This window comes from Squalius cephalus, assembly GCF_949319135.1.
Source record: "Squalius cephalus genome assembly, chromosome: 14".
Taxonomy (NCBI): Eukaryota; Metazoa; Chordata; class Actinopteri; order Cypriniformes; family Leuciscidae; genus Squalius; species Squalius cephalus.
The window spans coordinates 29,428,634-29,448,475 of NC_137135.1; the positions used below are offsets into that span (position 1 = coordinate 29,428,634).

The 19,842-nt window shown below is 36.6% G+C and overlaps 2 protein-coding genes across 7 annotated transcripts in view; one reads left to right on the top strand and one right to left on the bottom strand.

The window, feature by feature from the left end:
- pdlim7 (PDZ and LIM domain 7) overlaps positions 1 to 10,669 on the top strand; it is a 44,238-nt gene extending 33,569 nt beyond the window's left edge. For all 3 annotated transcript variants that reach the window (XM_079891983.1, XM_079891985.1, XM_079891984.1), the window contains 6 exons: positions 2,504 to 2,565; positions 3,015 to 3,252; positions 3,660 to 3,840; positions 5,338 to 5,458; positions 7,737 to 7,852; positions 9,614 to 10,669. In XM_079891983.1, coding sequence (XP_079748109.1) covers positions 2,504 to 2,565; positions 3,015 to 3,252; positions 3,660 to 3,840; positions 5,338 to 5,458; positions 7,737 to 7,852; positions 9,614 to 9,700 — 805 coding nt within the window. In that variant the 3' untranslated portion in view covers positions 9,701 to 10,669. The remainder of the gene's footprint in view (positions 1 to 2,503; positions 2,566 to 3,014; positions 3,253 to 3,659; positions 3,841 to 5,337; positions 5,459 to 7,736; positions 7,853 to 9,613) is intronic.
- Positions 10,000 to 19,842, bottom strand: part of unc5a (unc-5 netrin receptor A) — a 185,143-nt gene continuing 175,300 nt past the window's right edge. For all 4 annotated transcript variants that reach the window (XM_079891978.1, XM_079891980.1, XM_079891979.1 and 1 more), the window contains 3 exons: positions 18,903 to 19,067; positions 16,763 to 16,941; positions 10,000 to 14,723 (listed from right to left, as the gene is read on the bottom strand). In XM_079891978.1, coding sequence (XP_079748104.1) covers positions 14,558 to 14,723; positions 16,763 to 16,941; positions 18,903 to 19,067 — 510 coding nt within the window. In that variant the 3' untranslated portion in view covers positions 10,000 to 14,557. The remainder of the gene's footprint in view (positions 14,724 to 16,762; positions 16,942 to 18,902; positions 19,068 to 19,842) is intronic.

The following is a 19,842-nucleotide window of genomic DNA, read 5'->3' on the forward strand; positions in this document are numbered from 1 at the left end:
GGCATATACACTCATGATGGGGAAGGTGCCTGTGTTGCATCGTCTGTTTGTGAATATGGGGGTGGAGCTATCAAGATAGGGGTGTGATCCTTTTGGGTAGGGACATGTTTGTTTTGGTGATTTCAAATATCAACAGCGTTTCTCAGAAATTGCTTACTGCACCTTTAAGGCAAGTCATTTCACTTGGCGGCCATCTTTGAAACGTCTTTCGGCAGCTTTTTCAGTCATGCAAGTACAGTTCCAATCTCTTTGAATGGGCTAATTCTCCAAACCTGTTCACCAAGCTTACGATTGAAATCTGCATTTTTCAGGCTGGACTAGCCAATGCGCATGTGAGGTCATAAGTGCGCCTCTCAGAACTCTGACTCTTTCTATAGCAACCGGAGCTTCTAATGGCAGCTGCAGTGATGCAATGACTTTACCAAATGCCGATTGGCTCTTTCATTTAGAAGGCTGGACTTATTTTACAATGAATGGGAGAAAGTGCAACGCGCAATAGACCTTATGCGCCAGAGAAACAAGCACACAGCCATCTTTGAACTACCGTTTTTGCAGTCGCTCTGTATATTTCTATGGCATCGCTGTGGAGGAGTAATTAGCTCGTGAAGTGGATTTACTTATTGTAAAGTTAACGAAAGTTATCATGAGGATTGTAATGTTTAAAGCAGATGTCTTAAATGCCAGTAGACTGGGAAGATTATAAAACGAGCCGCTCATTCATAAATACGTAAGATCATTGTGAAAATACAGACCAGAAGACAAAAGACAACAAGCGCAGCGCTGAAAAGGGGCGGGGCTACATTAGGTCTATCGAGTGGTGCAGATATGACATCACTTTGTAGGCCAAAACGCGGAAGCGAGTTAGCATTTTACATTTACATTTACATTTATTCATTTAGCTGACGCTTTTATCCAAAGCGACTTACAATTGCTATATATGTCAGAGGTTGCACGCCTCTGGAGCAACTAGGGGTTAAGTGTCTTGCTCAGGGACACATTGGTGTCTCACAGTGGATTCGAACCCGGGTCTCTCACACCAAAGGCATGTGTCTTATCCACTGCGCCACACCACCCCACACCATTTTAGCACTTCCGGTTCCATCGTCCCGAAGTCAATGGGTTTTTTGAATGGGGTTTTGGTTAAATGGCTGAAATAAGGTCTGTGGTGAACACAAGCTCAAGACACTTTCACGTTTTATTCTACGACATAAAATACATCGATATTACCCAACTCGTGATTTTTTTGAAGCTGTTACATGTCTCTAAAAAGGCGGATGCTAACAAGTGGTTAAATGGGACTACAGAGGTTGTCGAGGAGATTAAACGTCATCACGCCAAAAAGGTAAGCTCAGTCCGCTTTTACAGCATGGTTATGGTTATAATTGCGCTCTTATAAACTATTCGAACTCAAACGTTCTGGGAAAATGTTTATCAGATAAAGTCTGAAAGAGTTTTCGGAAGCTTAGTGACGGTGACATTGAATTTGTGGGACCGTGGAGTAACGCTAGTTTGTTTATAGCCTACTTTTAGCTTTTTACTTCGGGCGACTAATTTTGGCTTCAAAATTCACATAAGTTGTGTTCATCTGTGATAATTATCTTGATGGACAAAACGTGCAAGTATCATAAACTTTTGTTGATCACAAAGCTTGTTTTTAGTCATAATCCAAAAGCCTATGGGAAAATCCTATTGGGTTTTTGTCGAGGGAACCAGCGTGATGCTAACTGCCGGTTGGCCTACAAAGTGACGTCATACCTGCACCACTCTATATGGCGGAATGAATGAGTGCATCGTCTTTTTTATTTCTAAAGTCTTTGATCTGACTTGGTTATATTATTGATCTGACTGTACTGGTGCTGTTGTGTGAGATCTGAACTGAACTGGACGATGACATAACTTTTTTGCAGAACTGCTTTATAGATGAAATGAACTAATTTAATAATTGATGATCTTTACAACACGGAACTGACTTCAGTTGAACATCAGCTGAATGCATAATTTTCCCGTTATCACTGTAAAGCTGCTTTGAACAATCTGTTTTGTATAAAGTTCTGTATAAATAAAGGTGACTTGACTTGGGCATTACATAAAATACTGCATTTAAATAGATATAATTGTTTTATCTTGATCAAATTCTATAGCCTTATGGATAAAATTCAGTGCAGTGCACTCTGGGATTGGCGATTCTAGCTTAGACTTTGGCCAAAGCAAGGGTAGAAACTAGTGTAATTTTGATACTTACTTTTGTTGAAGAAAGTACAAAAAAATAAAGATGAAATGTTTGATTTTTATTCACAGTTAAAGCAGAAAACACCCATTCTGTACTTTAATTTGCATAAAATGCCAGGTCATGATGTTTTAATCTCTTCGCTTTGTTCAGGAGTGTACTTTCCATCCAGGATGTAAATGTCAGAGGTCGCATAGCTTAATAACATTTTCATTGGCTCTGGTTAACGGCGTTTTATTATGGCCTGTGTTCTGAAAGGAAATTTTCTTTCTACAGTCACGGAGTAACTCCCTGTCCTGCCAAGTCCAAGCCAGCAGACAAACCTGATGAAGTTCAAGGTAAGTACTCTCAGAACTGACAGAATAGATTGACTCTCACATTACGCACTGACTCACGGCCCGAAGTCGCTCCCACGGGGAGGACTTAACTTGCTGACTTGTTCACGGAGCGGTCCGGCTGGCTCAGACAGGCCTGATGTTAATGGGAAAAGTAAGACATAAGGGGCACTGATGTGTTTATAGTCAAAGATGATAATATGACTCAATTATCACTCTCCCGAGATGCGCTTTATATAAGCTGAATTAAACCTGATCCTATTGCTCTCCTCTCACGCTGTTTGCAGCATCTCAATGATAATGATATCTCTGGATAAAAGCAAGCCATTTTCGACTACCATTGCACTCGTTTTAATAGCAGCCCATAAATGTACACACTGCTAACAGGTCTCTGTTGGACCATAATGAGGAAGTGCTGAAAAAATAGATGTTTCATTGTCTTTTTTGTTTAGCACCAGCTAAAGCGCCAGTGAGTTCCGGCCCGTCCTGCAGGCCACCATGGGTGACGGACCCCGGTTTTGCAGACCGCTACCACCCAGACAAGACCAGCACGGTGGTGACCCAGCACAAGCAGCCGGTCCAACCCACTCCCATGCAGAACCGCAGCTCCATCCTTCAGGCAGCACAGCAGAGCCCTGCCGACACTAGTGGCTGTACGCCGCTCTGCGCCGCCTGCAACAAGATCATCAGGTACGGCTGGAGTCATACTTCAGGACTGCCAAAAATGTAGTAAAATCCCAAAGCTGACTGCTGCAGGCAGCCCAAAATACCTCCAAATCAATGATGACTGTGTGCTAAATGTCATTACTTCAAGACATGGGGAGGGATAAAAGGTTGTCAAACTTTGTAAGGCAGGAATATTTCTTAAAATACGCTGAGCGCAGAAATAGCGGCATGTCCTTGGGCTTTCTGCTGTGGAGAATCAATACGGAATGCAGTGGGTTTCTGCGTCTGACCTACTATTTCCATTAGAATGGCTTTTGCACACTGAACACTTAAGAGTGCTAAACCCAGCTGCTGATGCTTGAGCTGACCCTTTCACTTCAGTGCAAAAGGCTTTAGTTGTAAGACTTTGTGTTCGTGTGCCTGTGTTCTAGGGGACGTTACGTGGTGGCGCTCGGTCGTTCCTGGCACCCCGAGGAGTTCATGTGCTGTCAGTGTAAAAAGGTGTTGGACGAGGGGGGCTTCTTTGAGGAAAAGGGGTCCATTTACTGCACCAAGTGTTATGACAACCGTTACTCACCCAACTGTGCCAAATGCAAGAAGAAAATAACTGGGGTGAGCGCATTTCCTACCGTTCTGCAACACAAACACACAATGCAGTTCTTTTGAGTAGTTTCACAGGAATATACACTGATCCATTCAAACTGAGTTGTGGAATAGTTTGTTAAATCGTTAAGGATACTGGTAAAAATAAATTATTATACCATACTCTTCTGAAGTTTGGGGTCAGCAAGATTTTTTTTTGTAAAGAAATCAATACTTTTATACAGTAAGGATGTAAAATGTGACTTTTTTCAAATTTATTTTTATTGTTAATAAAAAAAAAAAAAATCAAATCATCATATAATCCTGAGAAATAATGTTACTGTTTTTCCAACAATGTTAAGCAGCAGACCTGGTTTCAACATTGATAAATGTTTATTGAAAAGCAAATCGGCATATTATAATGATTTCTGAAGGATCATGTGACACTGAAGACTGAAGTAATGATGCTAAAAATCTTCCCGGTCTACTGGCATTTGTTAAGACATCTGCTTTAAACATTACAATCATCATGATAACTTTCACAAAACCAGTCACAAGGGTCAATTTTTTTAAATTCAGATTTATGCATCAGCTGAATAAATAAATGTTCGATTGATGTATTGTTTGTTAGGATAGGACAATATTTGTCTGAGATACAACTATTTGAAAATCTGGAATCTGAGGGTGCAAAAAAATCGAAATATTGAGAAAATTCGCGATTGTGCTGCATTCACTCACAAAAATAAATGTTTTATATATTTACAGTAGGAAATGTACAAAATATCTTCATGGAACATGATCTTTACTTAATATCCTAATGATTTTTGGCATAAAAGAAAAATCTATAATTGTTGGCTATTGCCACAGATATACTCGTGCTACTTGTGACTGGTTTTGTGATCCAGGGTCACTTATATTAAAATAAACAGACGGTTATTGTAAATTATAATACTTTTTTATGATATTGTAAAATTTTACAATAATGTATTTTAAACAAATAATGCAGCATAAGAGACATTTAAAACAATATAATAATTACAACAACAACAAAAAAATCTAACAGACCCCAAACTTTTGAACGGTGGTATTTAATAATATGTAGAGTATATATGTAATATACAGAGCATTACATTATGTAATATACATTCTATTAGATAAAAATGTCAGAAGTCAACATCATTTTACCCCATTTACTTTCTGATCATCTTAACATATTTACACACATTTCTTGTCTTTTTGTGCACAATACATTAGTAGGTTATTTATTTATTTATTATTCCAAGCGTTAAAAAATGAGCTGCAAACAGCTGTTTTCGAATTTGCTAAATTTGTTTATTCTTCTACAAATGTATATTCACTGATCTGTAAAGCATTATTTAATATGGCTTAACAGAAATGATTAAGCGTTACTAGAATTGAATCATGCAAATTGTAGAAAAAAAACGATGTAAGTTAATGTTATAATATGACAATATAATACTATGACCTCAAAAACAGCTCCCTCACACCCCTCTGTCCTCTCCACAGGAAATCATGCACGCCCTGAAGATGACCTACCACGTACAGTGCTTCCTGTGCGCCGCCTGCAAAATGCCCATCAGGAACCAGGCCTTCTACATGGAGGAGGGAGAGCCCTACTGCGAGAGAGGTGAGCGACTCGCACGCCCGGCCGCACATCTTATCGACAGCCCCTGCCGAGAGCCGAGCGCGGGCTCCTGCGGTGTTTAATCATTCAAATGCTGCCACTTCACTTCAGACTTCAAATCTGCTCCATACCGGCCCTGAACATTGATTAGGAGCTTTGCTGAGAACTTTTATGCTTGAGAATCTACTTTAAATATGCAATTAGTAGAAAGTGCTTTGCTGCTCAATGAAACCATTAATACTGTTAGTTCAGGGTTTTTTTGAAGTTTTTTTTGTTTATTCGAATCACAAGACAGATTCAAACTCATGCTGACCACATGAGCAACCAGCTGAAAGTGTCAGCATGTGCTGTAGTAGCCATTTTTTATGCACCTTTTTTTGATGCTTGCATTTATGATGCAACAAGGCATCAGGAATTTTTGTTTTGTTTTGACACTTTAATTTTTAGGACTAGGGAGAATTATGACTGAGGGTGTGTTCACACTTGGCATGTTTGGTTCGGTTAAAACGAACTTCGATGCAAATGCACTGTTAGTGTGGTTAATTTGAATATGTGTCCAAACGACCGCTGAAAAGATGCGTCTCGGTCCGCTTCCAAACGAACTCTGTTGCGGTTCGAATGAAATATAAATGCATCACGGACCATGTCACAAGAACTTAAAAAGGACAGAATGCTCAAGCACTGTTTTTTCTCATCATAGTCGTGATGTTGCCCATCACAGTTCAGTACAGGCGTCAGAACCGCGTCTCCTCGCAGCAGATTGTTTGTGTGTGTGACGGAGGGATTCCTTCCGCTGTTTTGACTCCTTTACACATTTAATAAGCACTTCACGAGTTGACAGCTCCATCATATTACGCACATACAACAAGCGCTTTTATCCCAGCACACAGCGATGTTCGGTAAGTTCCGTCGTGAAATACGTGTAATAAAAGCCGACATTTCCCTATGCCTTTAGGTTCAGTATCTTTAGGTTCAGTGAAAAAAAAATGTATATTAGGGATGTCCCAATCAATCTCAAGGATCAGTAATGGTGCCAATTAGGCATTTTTAACTGGTTGAATCCGCTATCCTGAGCCCGATCCTTTATTTTACATCAGTTGTCATGCAGTAAGTGGCAGAAAATGGACCTTCAATTGGGTTTTCAACCACCATTAAAAGTAAAAGAAGTGCAATGCTACGTGTAAACATATTATTTTTACTCTGTAGTGATAGATGCCCATTTTTTACATTTGAGCCCCTGCCCCTGAGGAACTCTCTGTACGTCCCTGTATGCATTGGATTGACTTGAATAACTTTTATGTATTTGAAGTGTGCACCAAGCACAGGGAAAATACAAGTATTGGATCAGGACTAGGTATCGCTCTATTAAATGACTCGGATTGGATCAGGGGCACAAAAAAAACTTGACCGGGACGTCTCTAATTTATATGACTAGTGACAGTTAAAACAGGACATTATTGGAAGGAGCAGGAGACATTAAAATCAAACATGTTAGCCACAGTGTTTAGAGATTGTGTGGCGGCTGTTGTTTTATTTTGGACCTTTTGACACTTTTATTTATCGGAACCATGAGAAGTAGCATGGAGGAGCTCGGGAATGTTGCGGATCAGATTCGAACTTACATTCCCACATGAGAACCACGGTTTAAATAGTTTTGAATTCAGTAGTGAAATCTGTCATGCTAAACTGTGCTTGTTCATTCATTTTGTTTCCTGAGCGATGGAAAGTTGCTAAACTCAGCCACCTTCCATGTTTAATTTATATTTATGTATTGTAGTTAATCACATTGTCACATTTGTTGGGCACCTAATCTTACATAAACAGACATTAAGCGATCTGAAGGGAGTGCGTGTCTTTATTATGTAAATAGGCTTGCATTGCAGTTCCGGTGCTTTACAGCTTTGAAGAGTTTCGGTCTTGTGTCAGCAGCAAGTGGGCAGCTGCTTCTGTCAGAAATAAAGAGCTAGTGTTGATAAAATAGCTGCAGTCTCAGCACCTTAAAAGGATTGTGCTTTAAACCACTTACCTTGCGTACGAGACGTAAAGCCTGCAACTTTTAAGTTTTCCGTAATGGGTAAAACTGGGGCAATCCAAATAGGAATCTGGACCAGTGTGTTATCACACACTGAGCATGTGAGGCCTGAGAAAATGTAATCCCTTTTCTTTTTCCTTTCGATAAGACGTTTCTTTCTTTCTTGTCTTGTTCTCTCTGTGTCTGACCAAGCATTTCCTCCTCGCTGGATTAATAGGCCCTTTTTGGTTGGTTTGTTTTTCTCTGCAGACTATGAAAAGATGTTTGGTACCAAATGCCATGGCTGTGACTTCAAGATTGATGCAGGGGACCGTTTCCTTGAGGCGCTGGGCTACAGCTGGCATGACACTTGCTTTGTCTGTGCCGTAAGTCATTTTGATGCATTGGGACCTGTCCCGAAACTCCATCTTAAACTTTCTGCACCACGCAACACTATCAAGAAATAGCCACTGTGAACCCAGATAATTCATAAGTTTAAGTGTTTCACAGCTTTTAAAAATATTCCAGATAAACAAAGACATGAACTTTATATTCTCTTCTGGAAGTACTGGAGGTGCTCTTGCTATTTATTGAGCTTTTTTCGGAATATAATCTGTTCATTCATTTTTATTTGTATCCGTCATTGCTGCACACAAGAGCACAATAAATAGCAAACATTTGTGAGGAACATTGCAGGCATGTGATCAGCTAAAGACAAAAAAGAAGGAAAACCTGACCTGCAATTTAATATTTGTATTATTGTATTAAATTAATAATACATATCTTACTATTGCATTAATACATTCTATTGTACTGTAAAATGAAAAAAAAAAAAAAATCAAATATTTAAACAACTTTTTTATACTTAATATACTTTTATATACTTAACTTTTTTTACTGTTATATTATAACGTATACATATATTATGATGTATATTACAATATATATCATAATAATAATATATTGTCTTATAATACGTGTTATAATAAAAGTATTAATAGAATTGCTATTATTATTGTTTTTGTTATTATTATTATTATTATTATTATTATTATTATTATTAATACCAATAATAACATTTACTTTTTATTTTTATAATTAAAATTGTATTTTATTTGATTTTACAGAACAATTTAAATTAATACAAAAAATTTATTTGCTTTCAAACATTAAACCATTGAGCTTTTATTTTTGGCGGTAAACCGCAGAGAGATCTTAACGTTTCTCTTTGTTGACAACAACAGATTTATAATGATTCTCTTTACGAATTTGGGAAGATGGTTGGCGCACGTTGCTGTGTGTTTAAGTCGCATTTACTGTGAATCGAAACTGAAAATGAACCCAGTGCTGTGCTTTACTTTATATTATTATTACATCACGACCATAACGATTTCATGATTACACTAAGCCATATATCATTCTCATAACCATGGATTGTAAAAATTCATAAAGTTACCAGCGAGTTACCTGGCGAGTAACACCGTTTCAACAGCGGCTCGCATGTGGAGCTTTGAACCCTGGCTAACATGTTACTAGTGTCCCGGAGATGGCAGCACCGTCAGAGGCTATCCATGCATTAAATGTATTAGAAAACGTAACCTTTCACAGTTTATTGGTGTTGATGAACTCACTCTACTCCCTTTGGTTTTTTGATCATCGTTCTGAATCCGATCCAGATGTAGTCTTTGACAAAAACGTGATTTTTTTCCAGCTTTTTTTTTTATGAAACACTCCTATTCAAATGTCAATTAAAAAAAAAAATGCATGAAGCTAAAATAAAAGTTTTTTGTTTTGTTTGTCTAAAAGCAGAGGCTCTGTCCTTTCTTTTGACATATTGCATGTTCAGATATTCATACAATAAAATATTCTGGGGGCCTTGAAACTTTTGTGAAGATGATCAAAAATGCTGGCGGTGAATGGAAACATTTTTTCATAAACGCCGGTGGGGAAAGAGTTGATTTCTTTAAAAAAAAATCTTACTGACCCAAATGCTCTCTAGAATTCAAACATTTCGCCCACTAATATTATTGGCCTCTAGCAAGTAGCAAATGATGAATCGCAGCTATTGAATAGCCCTGTTGCATTGGCTCCATGACTGAATAAGAGTTTGATTTCCACTGTTTAATCCTCATTTTTCATCTCCTCAGATCTGTCAAATCAATCTAGAGGGGAAGACGTTCTATTCAAAGAAGGACAAGCCACTGTGTAAAAGCCACGCTTTCTCTCCGCTGTGAGGCTCTGCTGTTCTTCAAGGAGGGGCCGGAGCGGAGACTGGGGGGTCTATAGCTATGCCAAACAAGACCAACTACTTTACTTGAAGCCTGTAACATATGGCTGACTGACAGAGTGATGGATACAGCAGCTCCGCTGGCTTTCACCGGCTGTTATAGCCCGCTTCGATCAGCATTCACTAAGAATGTATCATTCAGCAAAGCACGGATCTGAATTTTCGGTAGCTTGCTACAGTAAGCCGACAGACTGGCCACAGTTTTGCTGTTACGATGCCAGTCATTCAACTGGAAAAACGGCTTATGAACTGTTAGAACCAACAATGGCAGATGTCAGAATGGATAACAAGGCATTTTGGATGTCCCTCCTCATCCACCTCCACCTCCAAAAGTACACCTGCAGTATTCATGATGCTTCGTAAATCCAAAGATATTACACGTTCTTACTTATACGGCTCACTTTACTTTCACATTTTAGATGGATTTGGTTCGTTTCAGTATTTCAATACTTGTGAGGTCATATGTCACCCCTTTTTATATTGCATAATGAAAATTAAGCCATTTGTAAGAATATTAACATTTTTTATGACTTCATTTCCATGACAGTTGTGCACATTTTCCCTACTTGTGTCTTTCTAATTACTGTAATGCAATAAAATAAAAAAAAATTGAAAGTATTTATACATCATGATTTATGCCTTTTATGCTTATTTTAATACAGCAAAAAAAGTCAATCACCATTAAAAATAAAGGGAATGTGATCATCATGAAAAGTATTTTTCTTTTGATTTTGGTGTAAAACGCAACGTTTTTTTTTATGAGATTCATCCATCTCTTCTGCACTTTGATGTATATTTATTATCCAAAGTTCTGTCCTCTCTTTTGTCACAAATAAGGACAAAGCATTTTCCATGCAATGAGTAAAGCAATCTAGTCGTACTCCATACAATCCATTTTGTAGGCTAAAGCATTGAGCATGTGATCTACTCAGACAGGATCTTAAAGTGGCCCCTCAATCCTCTAGATGCTGTGCAGCCTACTTTTTTGCTCTGCCTGATTTGCTCTGCCAGGGTACTTAAGGTAATGGCAAACCACAGAGGAATAAAACGCCCCTGGCAGCTACGCTGAAATACATTAGCACTGATTGCATGAGTTCCATCCTGACCCAACCATGGTCTTTACATGTCTTCAATACTAAATACCCTACATTCATCTGTTCTAATCAGACAGGTAGTTTGAATTAAGGAAAGGCCCGTGATGCCATAAAAACGGTTTGCATTGGCGTAAATGGATCCTGCAATTTTGTATGGTAACTGAGTCACTTATAGTGTGTTATTTAAAGCTTTGGCCAGTGGTTTCCTGATTTTAGATATCACCAATATGTGCATAATATTATGCCATTTGGGCAGTAACTCATCCAAACATAATGGCTCTTTTTTAGAGATGCTGCCCAGAACATCATTCCCTTATCACGGTCTCCTGCGCTCTAATCGGAAGAAATGCAACCCTCCAACATCCTGCTCTTAGAACGCTATAGATATTTGAGGCAACAGCTCAATTTTTATACTTTTGTTGTATTGACAATGTGTTATGTATCAACTATCAAGTGCCTTTTTTTTTTTTATTGCTTTGCAGCCTTTAACTATTGTGTGTCAAACTGCTGTATTCTGTGCAGAGGTTTATATGTCAGATGGTGCAAATCATTTATAAAGAAATTGTGCTAGAGACACTTAGTCAATAAATCACCTGCATTCATGTTGCGGTGTGCTGGCTTACTCATATGAATGGCAGTGTCATTGGGTTTTCTGCATGTATTTGAATTCTGAAGGCTACGCATTGAATCCTTCTGCAAGTGTTAAACTGAAGAGAGTGCCTAGCAGAAATCAATCGACTCCACTTTTAACAATATATAATTTATTTACATCCATTTTAGGTTCAATTACTATACATACCTTTTCTGAAATTTCATAGAGAGATATATACATAAGGCCAAGTAAATACTTGAAAGCACTTAGAAACGAATTTCCAAAATTCTACCCACAAATCCATATCATTGTCCAAAAAGTACAGGAAACCTTCTGCAGAAGAGGGCTTCCTGTTACCACAAAATCATCGACGACAATTTACATCGACAAGAAAAATGAAAAGTAACTTTACCAAAAAAAAAAAAAAAAAAAAGAAGAAGAATAATAGAAAAGAATTGTACAATTGCATAAGCGCTGTGGCATGTAATAAATACAGCATTCTGACTTGCAGAAAGGCAAGGAACATTGAATTAAGAAATCGAATTGAAGAACATTCACAGGTACACAATTCTACGTTTCTCAGTTCAAAAAGAAACTCAGTGGAAAGAAATAGCACACTCACACATTCATTTACACAGAAAAAGCTATGAATGAGGCTGACAAAATGTACAGTCATGAAAAGAGATCGGTGGTTCTTTTAGTGAATATCACGGCATCTGCTTTATTCAGTGTTAGTCGCTGACTTCTGCTTTGTGACTGCTGGAATGATTTTTATGTCAGTGAGAAGTATCGACATCAATGAGAAACTCATTTTGTTGCGCACTCTGTAAAGAATGTTTAGAAATGCGCAACATGTCCGTTTCAACTGAACTGTTTGTAAACCTGAGTGTTAGGAATCTGACCATTTTTACACCAAATCCTTGTCTAAATACACTGACAGAAGTCTAATTTACCGGTACATCTGTTTTCTCATGACGTAGAGTTGAGATTTCGTAGGGAATCTAAGAATTGATTACCCATAAACCAACAGCCTCAGGACGAAACAAAGCGGCGGTGAACAAACTTGTGGCGAAAACAGTCTAAACCTCAAACACTGCAGAAAGAATGAACTCAGTGCTATATAACCAATGAACAGTAGGCAAACACTTCACAGGTTATACTTTGACAAATGTTACGTCAGTTGTCTTGTCTTTTTTGGCTTGTTATTAAAATATCATTTACAATTACTTTACAAAGTGCTGTATTACATATTTAAATCGTTTTACCAGTGAAATGCTCAAAATGAAAAGTTCTTGAAAGAAAAATAGATAAGAGTGTTGAATATAGGAATGTTACTTGTACTCGAAAAACAAAAAACACAATCGGCATAGATATGAAAGAAATGTTCCAGATGGCTCGTACACTTTGGTTGCGCAGAGATGCGTCATATGAAAAGTAGGCTACTTATCTACAAGACTTTCATAGATAAAAAAAAAAAAAAAAAAGGAGAGAAATAGCTGACTGGTTAATTGATTTACGAAAACCACCAAGGGAAACCTTAAGGAAACACAAGGTACAAACAACATGAAACAAAAACCCATAATGTGCACAATATGGCATTTAACTTGAGTTCTCTGTTAGCTGAGTGAAACAGGCCTTGCTGTGGAGAGAATGTGCCGGGCTCCTCCAATCATCTCTTCAGACGTGGCCGTCATTACTGCTCAAGATGAAAGCGGACAATTTGTGATCCACAGTTACTCACAAATCCTCCTTCATTTGGAATGAAATACTCTCACATTCAAAAAAAGAATAATCGGACAATCTTCAAACTGTGTAATGCACATTCATGGCGCCAAACGCGGGGCTGAGACGTGTTGCCGTTCTACAGGAATTTAGAAAAACACGAAAGCTGCTGAGTGTCGATGAAGTTTTCTTGGATGGAACATTTGCTTTTTAAGGGTTGATGAAAATATTCTTTCTCCTACGAATAAGAATTTGCCCTGAAGCCAAAATGGCTTTCTGAGAGACACTGACTCATTAAATATGAAGGAGAGTAGCAATGAAACATTTGGTAGTATTGCATTTGCTGTTTATAAAAGAAGAAAACATTTTCAACGGGAAACTTTTGTTCTTCCTCCTTTATAAACGAAGAATATAAATTCAAAAGATTTCATCATTCTAGACTTGAAGGGGTTTCATTGACATGAAAAATGCTTTGCAGAAGATCTGATCTCAAAAGTCTGTTGAAAAACAACAACAAACGTGAAGTTTTTCAAAACCGTTATGAACGTTTGAGGTCCCTGATCACCCAATCCCAGATGTCTTTTCTTCAGCAGCTAAACATCCACAGAATCCTGTGCTTATTTACGGATTATCCACCCGGATCGGAACATGTATCGTTTCGTTGAGGTGAATTTTGGACTTTATGGCTTCATGAAGTCGAACAGACATGTTAAGTGCACACGGGCAGAGGAACAAGTGATGGCTCTTACCAAAAACGCTTCGCTTCGTTAATGTTTTTGACCTGAAATTTAGCAAACGCTCAAAATTTTTAAATGCTTTGTGAGGTAAGAAACGAGTCGGCCAAAGGAAATTGTCTTCGATATGTGTGTTTGCATATTGCTAAATGGTTCACATTTACAAAATGCATGACACAAATCTGAATTAGTCCGCGAAATATTCACCTTGCCAATATTTTCCACTTGATATCTTTCAAAACGATTCGTTTTAGTTCCCAGTCTGATATTAATATATCAATGTGCCTAACACAAATGTGGTTAGAAAGTACATATTGGTCAGTGATTGAGGGCAGGACCAGAATCATAGCATCTGGGAGTTTCTATACACCATTATTTTCAAAACAAATGGATTTTTGTTCTGAGAAAGGGGAATTTGTCTCAGTCACAGTACATCTAAAAAGCCCTGCCAGGTTCCTCCAGAGCCTGGTCTTGTTTTTTTTTTTTTTATTTGTTTTGTTTTTTTTCATTTTATTCCCTATTCACTGGGGAAGTGGCCTCATATAGTTGGGTAAACCCTGTTCTTTGATTTGTTTCTCATCTCTGGTGGGGCGGGCAGAGGGTTGCGTCCTTCCCCCCACCCCATCACTCAGAGACGGCTGCTCTGCTCCAGTTTTAATGTGTCAGCACTCCCCGTCTGACACCAGGAATATCATGGCCTCCTGCTTGCCAATCTCAGCCATCACAGCGGCGAGCTGATTGAGATTTCCGCTGTGGAAGTGCTGGGTCTCCCATAAGTCCAGAATCACTGATGTGGGGCTCGCTTTGGACGCGAAGAAACTCATGTGCCTGGGGACGGAAAACAGAGGAAAGGAAATTGTCGAATCTCACTGCAGATAGGTGTTGTATAACACGTGTTGCAGTTTATTTTCCACTTCCATGTGCATGTTATTATTTTTATATTCTTTGTTAAGATTATTATATTGTAAAACACAGAGTCTTACATTGCATTACATTTAAGCATTTAGCAGACACTTTTATCCAAAGCGACTTATAAAAAAGCGGCAAGCCTTAAGTCTTTTCCTTTATACATTTTAATTGAAACATTTGGCTGAACTTTAACTTTAATTAAAGTTAATATAGGATTTGTTGAACTTTTTTCTTCATCAAAATTAGTTTGAGACCAAACAATAATTGGGGGAAAAGGTAACACTTCACAATAAGGTTCCATTAGTTAACTGCATTAGTTAACATGAACTAACAATGACAATTCTTCTAAAGCATTAATTAATATTGGTTAGTGTTAATTTCAACATTTAATAATACATTATTCAATTCAAATGTATCTGGTAATATTATTCTATAGACTTCAGGCATGTTGAACAGTTGTATTTTTATTAACTAATTTTAACAAAGATTAATAAACACTATAACAAATGTATTGCTCATTGTTAATTCATGTTAGTTCATGCATTAAAAAAAAAAAAAAACTCATTGGAATGGTCCAAATATTAATATTATTTAAATTGTAAAGTACAACTGTAAGCAGGATAGCATTTTGTTGTACTAAACTGAATATCCAAATTAAACACACCAATGAAAACCATTGTTAATAATAGGCTGTGTATTCTAAACTGTAAAATTGTGTATGTTCTATCACTAAACCTACCCTTCACAGAAAACTTTCTGCACTTTTACATTTTCAAAAAACATAATTTAGTATGATTTATGAAGGGTTTTCCTCATGGGGACCAAAATTGTGGGGACATTTTGTCAATACCTGAAATTAGTTCATTCAATGACCTGGACATTTCTTTGTGAGATAGCCTTCTGTTTTTCCTTTATAACCAGATATAATAGAAACTAAATTAGAAATACAATGAATTTGCTTCAAAATTCATCGTTTATGTTTCATTGTAAAAAGCTAATCAGGATTGACGGGGAGTCATAAGTTATTATTCCCTGAAATAACATAAAAAGCTTCTCTTGCATTGTAAACTAATATATCAACCTCACTGTCACTCCATTCTCCAAGCGAGAGTAGAAAATCTATGTGCACTGGTCCAGGGAGACACATTAGCTGGACATAGTTACTCCACAGAGGAATATAAAACAATATTTTCCTCCTCTTCTCCATTCCAATATACTAAACCAATGAGCGAATGCTCAGTTCATCAGAACACATGCTTTGTTAACTCCTGAACTAAAGCAGCCCTGTATTTTCATTTGATGAATTATCTTCTGTGGGTCTCAGTCCTCTAAAAGGGTAAAACCCAGGTTGCATGTGACCTTTTCCATTGACCAGGCTGAACCTTTCGGATCAAAGCTAATCAATAAGAACAAAGCAACCCCTTTTTGCAGCGTATTAGATGTTGCGAGATGCATCTCCCGAAGGAAGCTGAAGTGGGTTGTTCGATCTAACAGCCTTTTTCTGGACCTCAAATGCCTGGGGCTTTAAGTGTTGTTTTCTGTATGCGCTCTATTCTCAGCGAGAAAAGGTTTACACACTCTTATATTCTCTAGTAGTGCTTTTCTACTTATTAGTATAGCTATTAGTAGGATACTGTGCTTTTCCTTAACTAAGTAAATGAAAATTGATCGTGTTGGGCTAGTGTGCTAATTAAACACACACCACAACACTTCAAATTGTAATTAATTGGAGCAAGTAAACATTATTGGGTAAATGAAGTCTGCCCATTATGTTCCATTACCTGGAGGAAGTTCAATGGGACAGTAATTCAATCACTGCCTTGCAATTTCCTGTAGAAGTCTGTGTTTAACATGCAAGTAAAGAACCGCACCGAGACAATCTGCTATATCGTAATATTTCCATAATATTTCCATGACCAGAATCCTCAGATTTTGTTAAACAGGATCCCAAGATGTACCTGTCAAGCTTCAGTCTCTGGGCCAGTAGTCTCCAGTCTGCTCCGTTGGGACAGGGGGTGTCCAGACTGCTGCAGATCTTCTGTCGGATGAGATAAGGGATCTGGAATGCGCTCGGACCAGCCAGGGCAGGGGTGCAGTTGTCCATTAACAGGAAATCAGAGTCCAGTGGTCTGATGTCCTGGAGTCAAGAACAGTTCAACCTCATGTGTTACTCATTCTAAGTGTACAGGGATTTTTATCTGAAGATCTATGGTCTTTTGCAGGAGAATCGTTTAATAAAATCAGACAGTTCAATTGATGTTATCAGATATTAAGCAGACTAGTCTACTAATACTCTACTGAGAGTTAGTTGACATGTAGGTGCAACATTACTTATAGTCAACAGAATATGAATCAAAATAAAGTGTTACTCAGTTCAATTCAGTTCGCATTATATTCTACATTCTATTTAGAATTCAATAATCTTAGGCATGTGCAGACCACAGCACAGTTTATTTAAGTTCTATTCAATTCTAAATCCAAACTACAGCGGTGGGCAAAAGTTTGAATAAACCATCAAAACTTTATGAAAAAAATAAAATAAATAAAAATAATAATAATAATAATAATAATAATAATAATTAAATATATATATATATATATAAAGTTTGGACACATTACTATTTTTAATGTTTTTGAAAGAAGTTTCTTCTGCTCATCAAGCCTGCATTTATTTGATCAAAAATACAGAAAAAAAATTAATATTGTGATATATTATTACAATTTAAAATAATTGGTTTTCAATTTATTATACTTTAAATTATCATTTATTTCGGTGATGCAAAGCTGAATTTTCAGGATCATTACTCCAGTCTTCAGTGTCACATGTGACATCCAGTCTATCACATGATCCTTTAGAAATCATTCTAATATTCTGATTTATTATGAATGTTGGAAACAGTTCTGCTGCCTAATATATTTGATGAATAAAAGGTTAAAAAGAACTGCATTTATTCAAAATAAATTTTTTTTTTTATATATATAAATCTTCTTTATTATCACTTTTTATCAATTTAACACATCCTTGCTGAATAAAATTATTGATTTATTAAAAAAAAAATTAAGAAAAGAATTACTGACCCCAAATTACTGACCAGTAGTGTATATTGTTATAAAAGATTTCTATCTTGAAAACATTTGCTTCTTTTTTTTCTTTTCTTTTTTCTTTTTCTTTTTTTTATTCATCAAAGTATCCTAAAAAAGTATCACAGGTTATGAAAAAATATTAAGCAGCAGAACTGTTTCTAACTTTGATAATGAATCATCATATTAGAATGATTTCTAAAGGATCATGTAAAGTAATGATCCTGAAAATTCAGCTTTGCATCACCGAAATAAATGATAATTTAAAGTATAATAAATTGAAAACCAATTATTTTAAATTGTAATAATATATCACAATATTACATTTTTTTCTGTATTTTTTATCAAATAAATGCAGGCTTGATGAGCAGAAGAAACTTCTTTCAAAAACATTAAAAATAGTAATGTGTCCAAACTTTTGGCCTGTACTATATATATATATATATATATATATATATATATATATATATATATATATATATATATATATATATATATATATATATATATATTTATTTGTTTTTAAATATGAGGGAATAACAAAACATTAAACTTGGGTAAGGTATTTATCTGACAAAAGTTCGACATAGTTATTAATATTTCATTTGTTCTCTCATATTGGCATTTCTATGTTTGACAGCCTGGCCAAAAATGATGTCCACATAATGTGGCCTGTTTCATTGCATTAACACCAAAAAAAAAAAAAAAAAGGACTCCAAGCACAGCTATACAATATGCTAACAAAATACACAACAAACACATTTTTTATAATATTTGTATAAAGGGTGATGTCGTGAATTTTTCTAGGCCGGAATTCACTTTTGGCTACTAAGGTAGTTGAGCTAGCTTTTGGAGAATGATTAAAAATAATTGTTGGTGTGCGCATAATACAGCGCCAATTCATTTAAATCCAAATATACACTTCTCATTTTAAACTACATTCAAAAATCACAATACATCTCATCTAGCAGCTTTATAGTGTGGTAATACTACAGTCTGTCCTGGTATATCAGTCACCTTTGAGATGTTGAAGTCCAGTGTGAAGCTCTGCCCCTCTCCTTCGACCTGCCACACACACAGCGTGCAGCTGAGATCACAGGTGCTCAGGCTCTGTCTCTCCAGTGTGAAGGTGCAGTGCAGGGTCCGCTGAGACCCGCTCCAGATGTGGTAGAATGGGATCTCCTAAAGGAAAAATAAAACAATCATATTGTTCATAATAATGTATCAGTTCGGAAATCTACTCTCAGTATCGTTAAAACTGTCAAAATAATTTTAAAAATCATTAAAAATCTAACAATAATGGTATCATCAATTTTGATTATTTAGCTCAAGTTATGTTTAAAAATGTTTTAGTGTACTCTCTCTCTCTTTCTCTCTCTCCATCTATATCTATCTCTCTATCTCTCTATCTATAGGGGTGTAAACACATAGCCACTAGTGGTCATTGAATACATGAGAGGTAAATATCAGATGAAACAACAAATATTCCAAGGCACTCGCATGGTTAGGCATGAAAAGCCTTTAATAAACCAGGCCAAACCATTAAAATTTGCATGCGTGTGCATCGTTGCTGTGTCAAGCCGAAACGCGTTGACCAACACTTTGAATGTTTTAGCACAGTATATTAAAGGATTTTTATGCCTAACCACTGTGCCTGGGAATTTTTGTTGTTTCACACACACACACACACACACACATACACATACATGTACATATATATATATATATATATATATAAATTATATATACTGTATATTTTATTTATATAACATATATACTATATATTTATTTATATAACTATATTTATATACACTATATATATGAAGAGTTCTCGTTTCTTACCTCACAAAGTGCCATCTGAAATTTTCTTCTATATTTATTATTTTTATCCAGCTCGAATATTTAAGTTCAGTAATTTCATTTAAATGGCAATGAAAATTACCTATTAATTGTCATT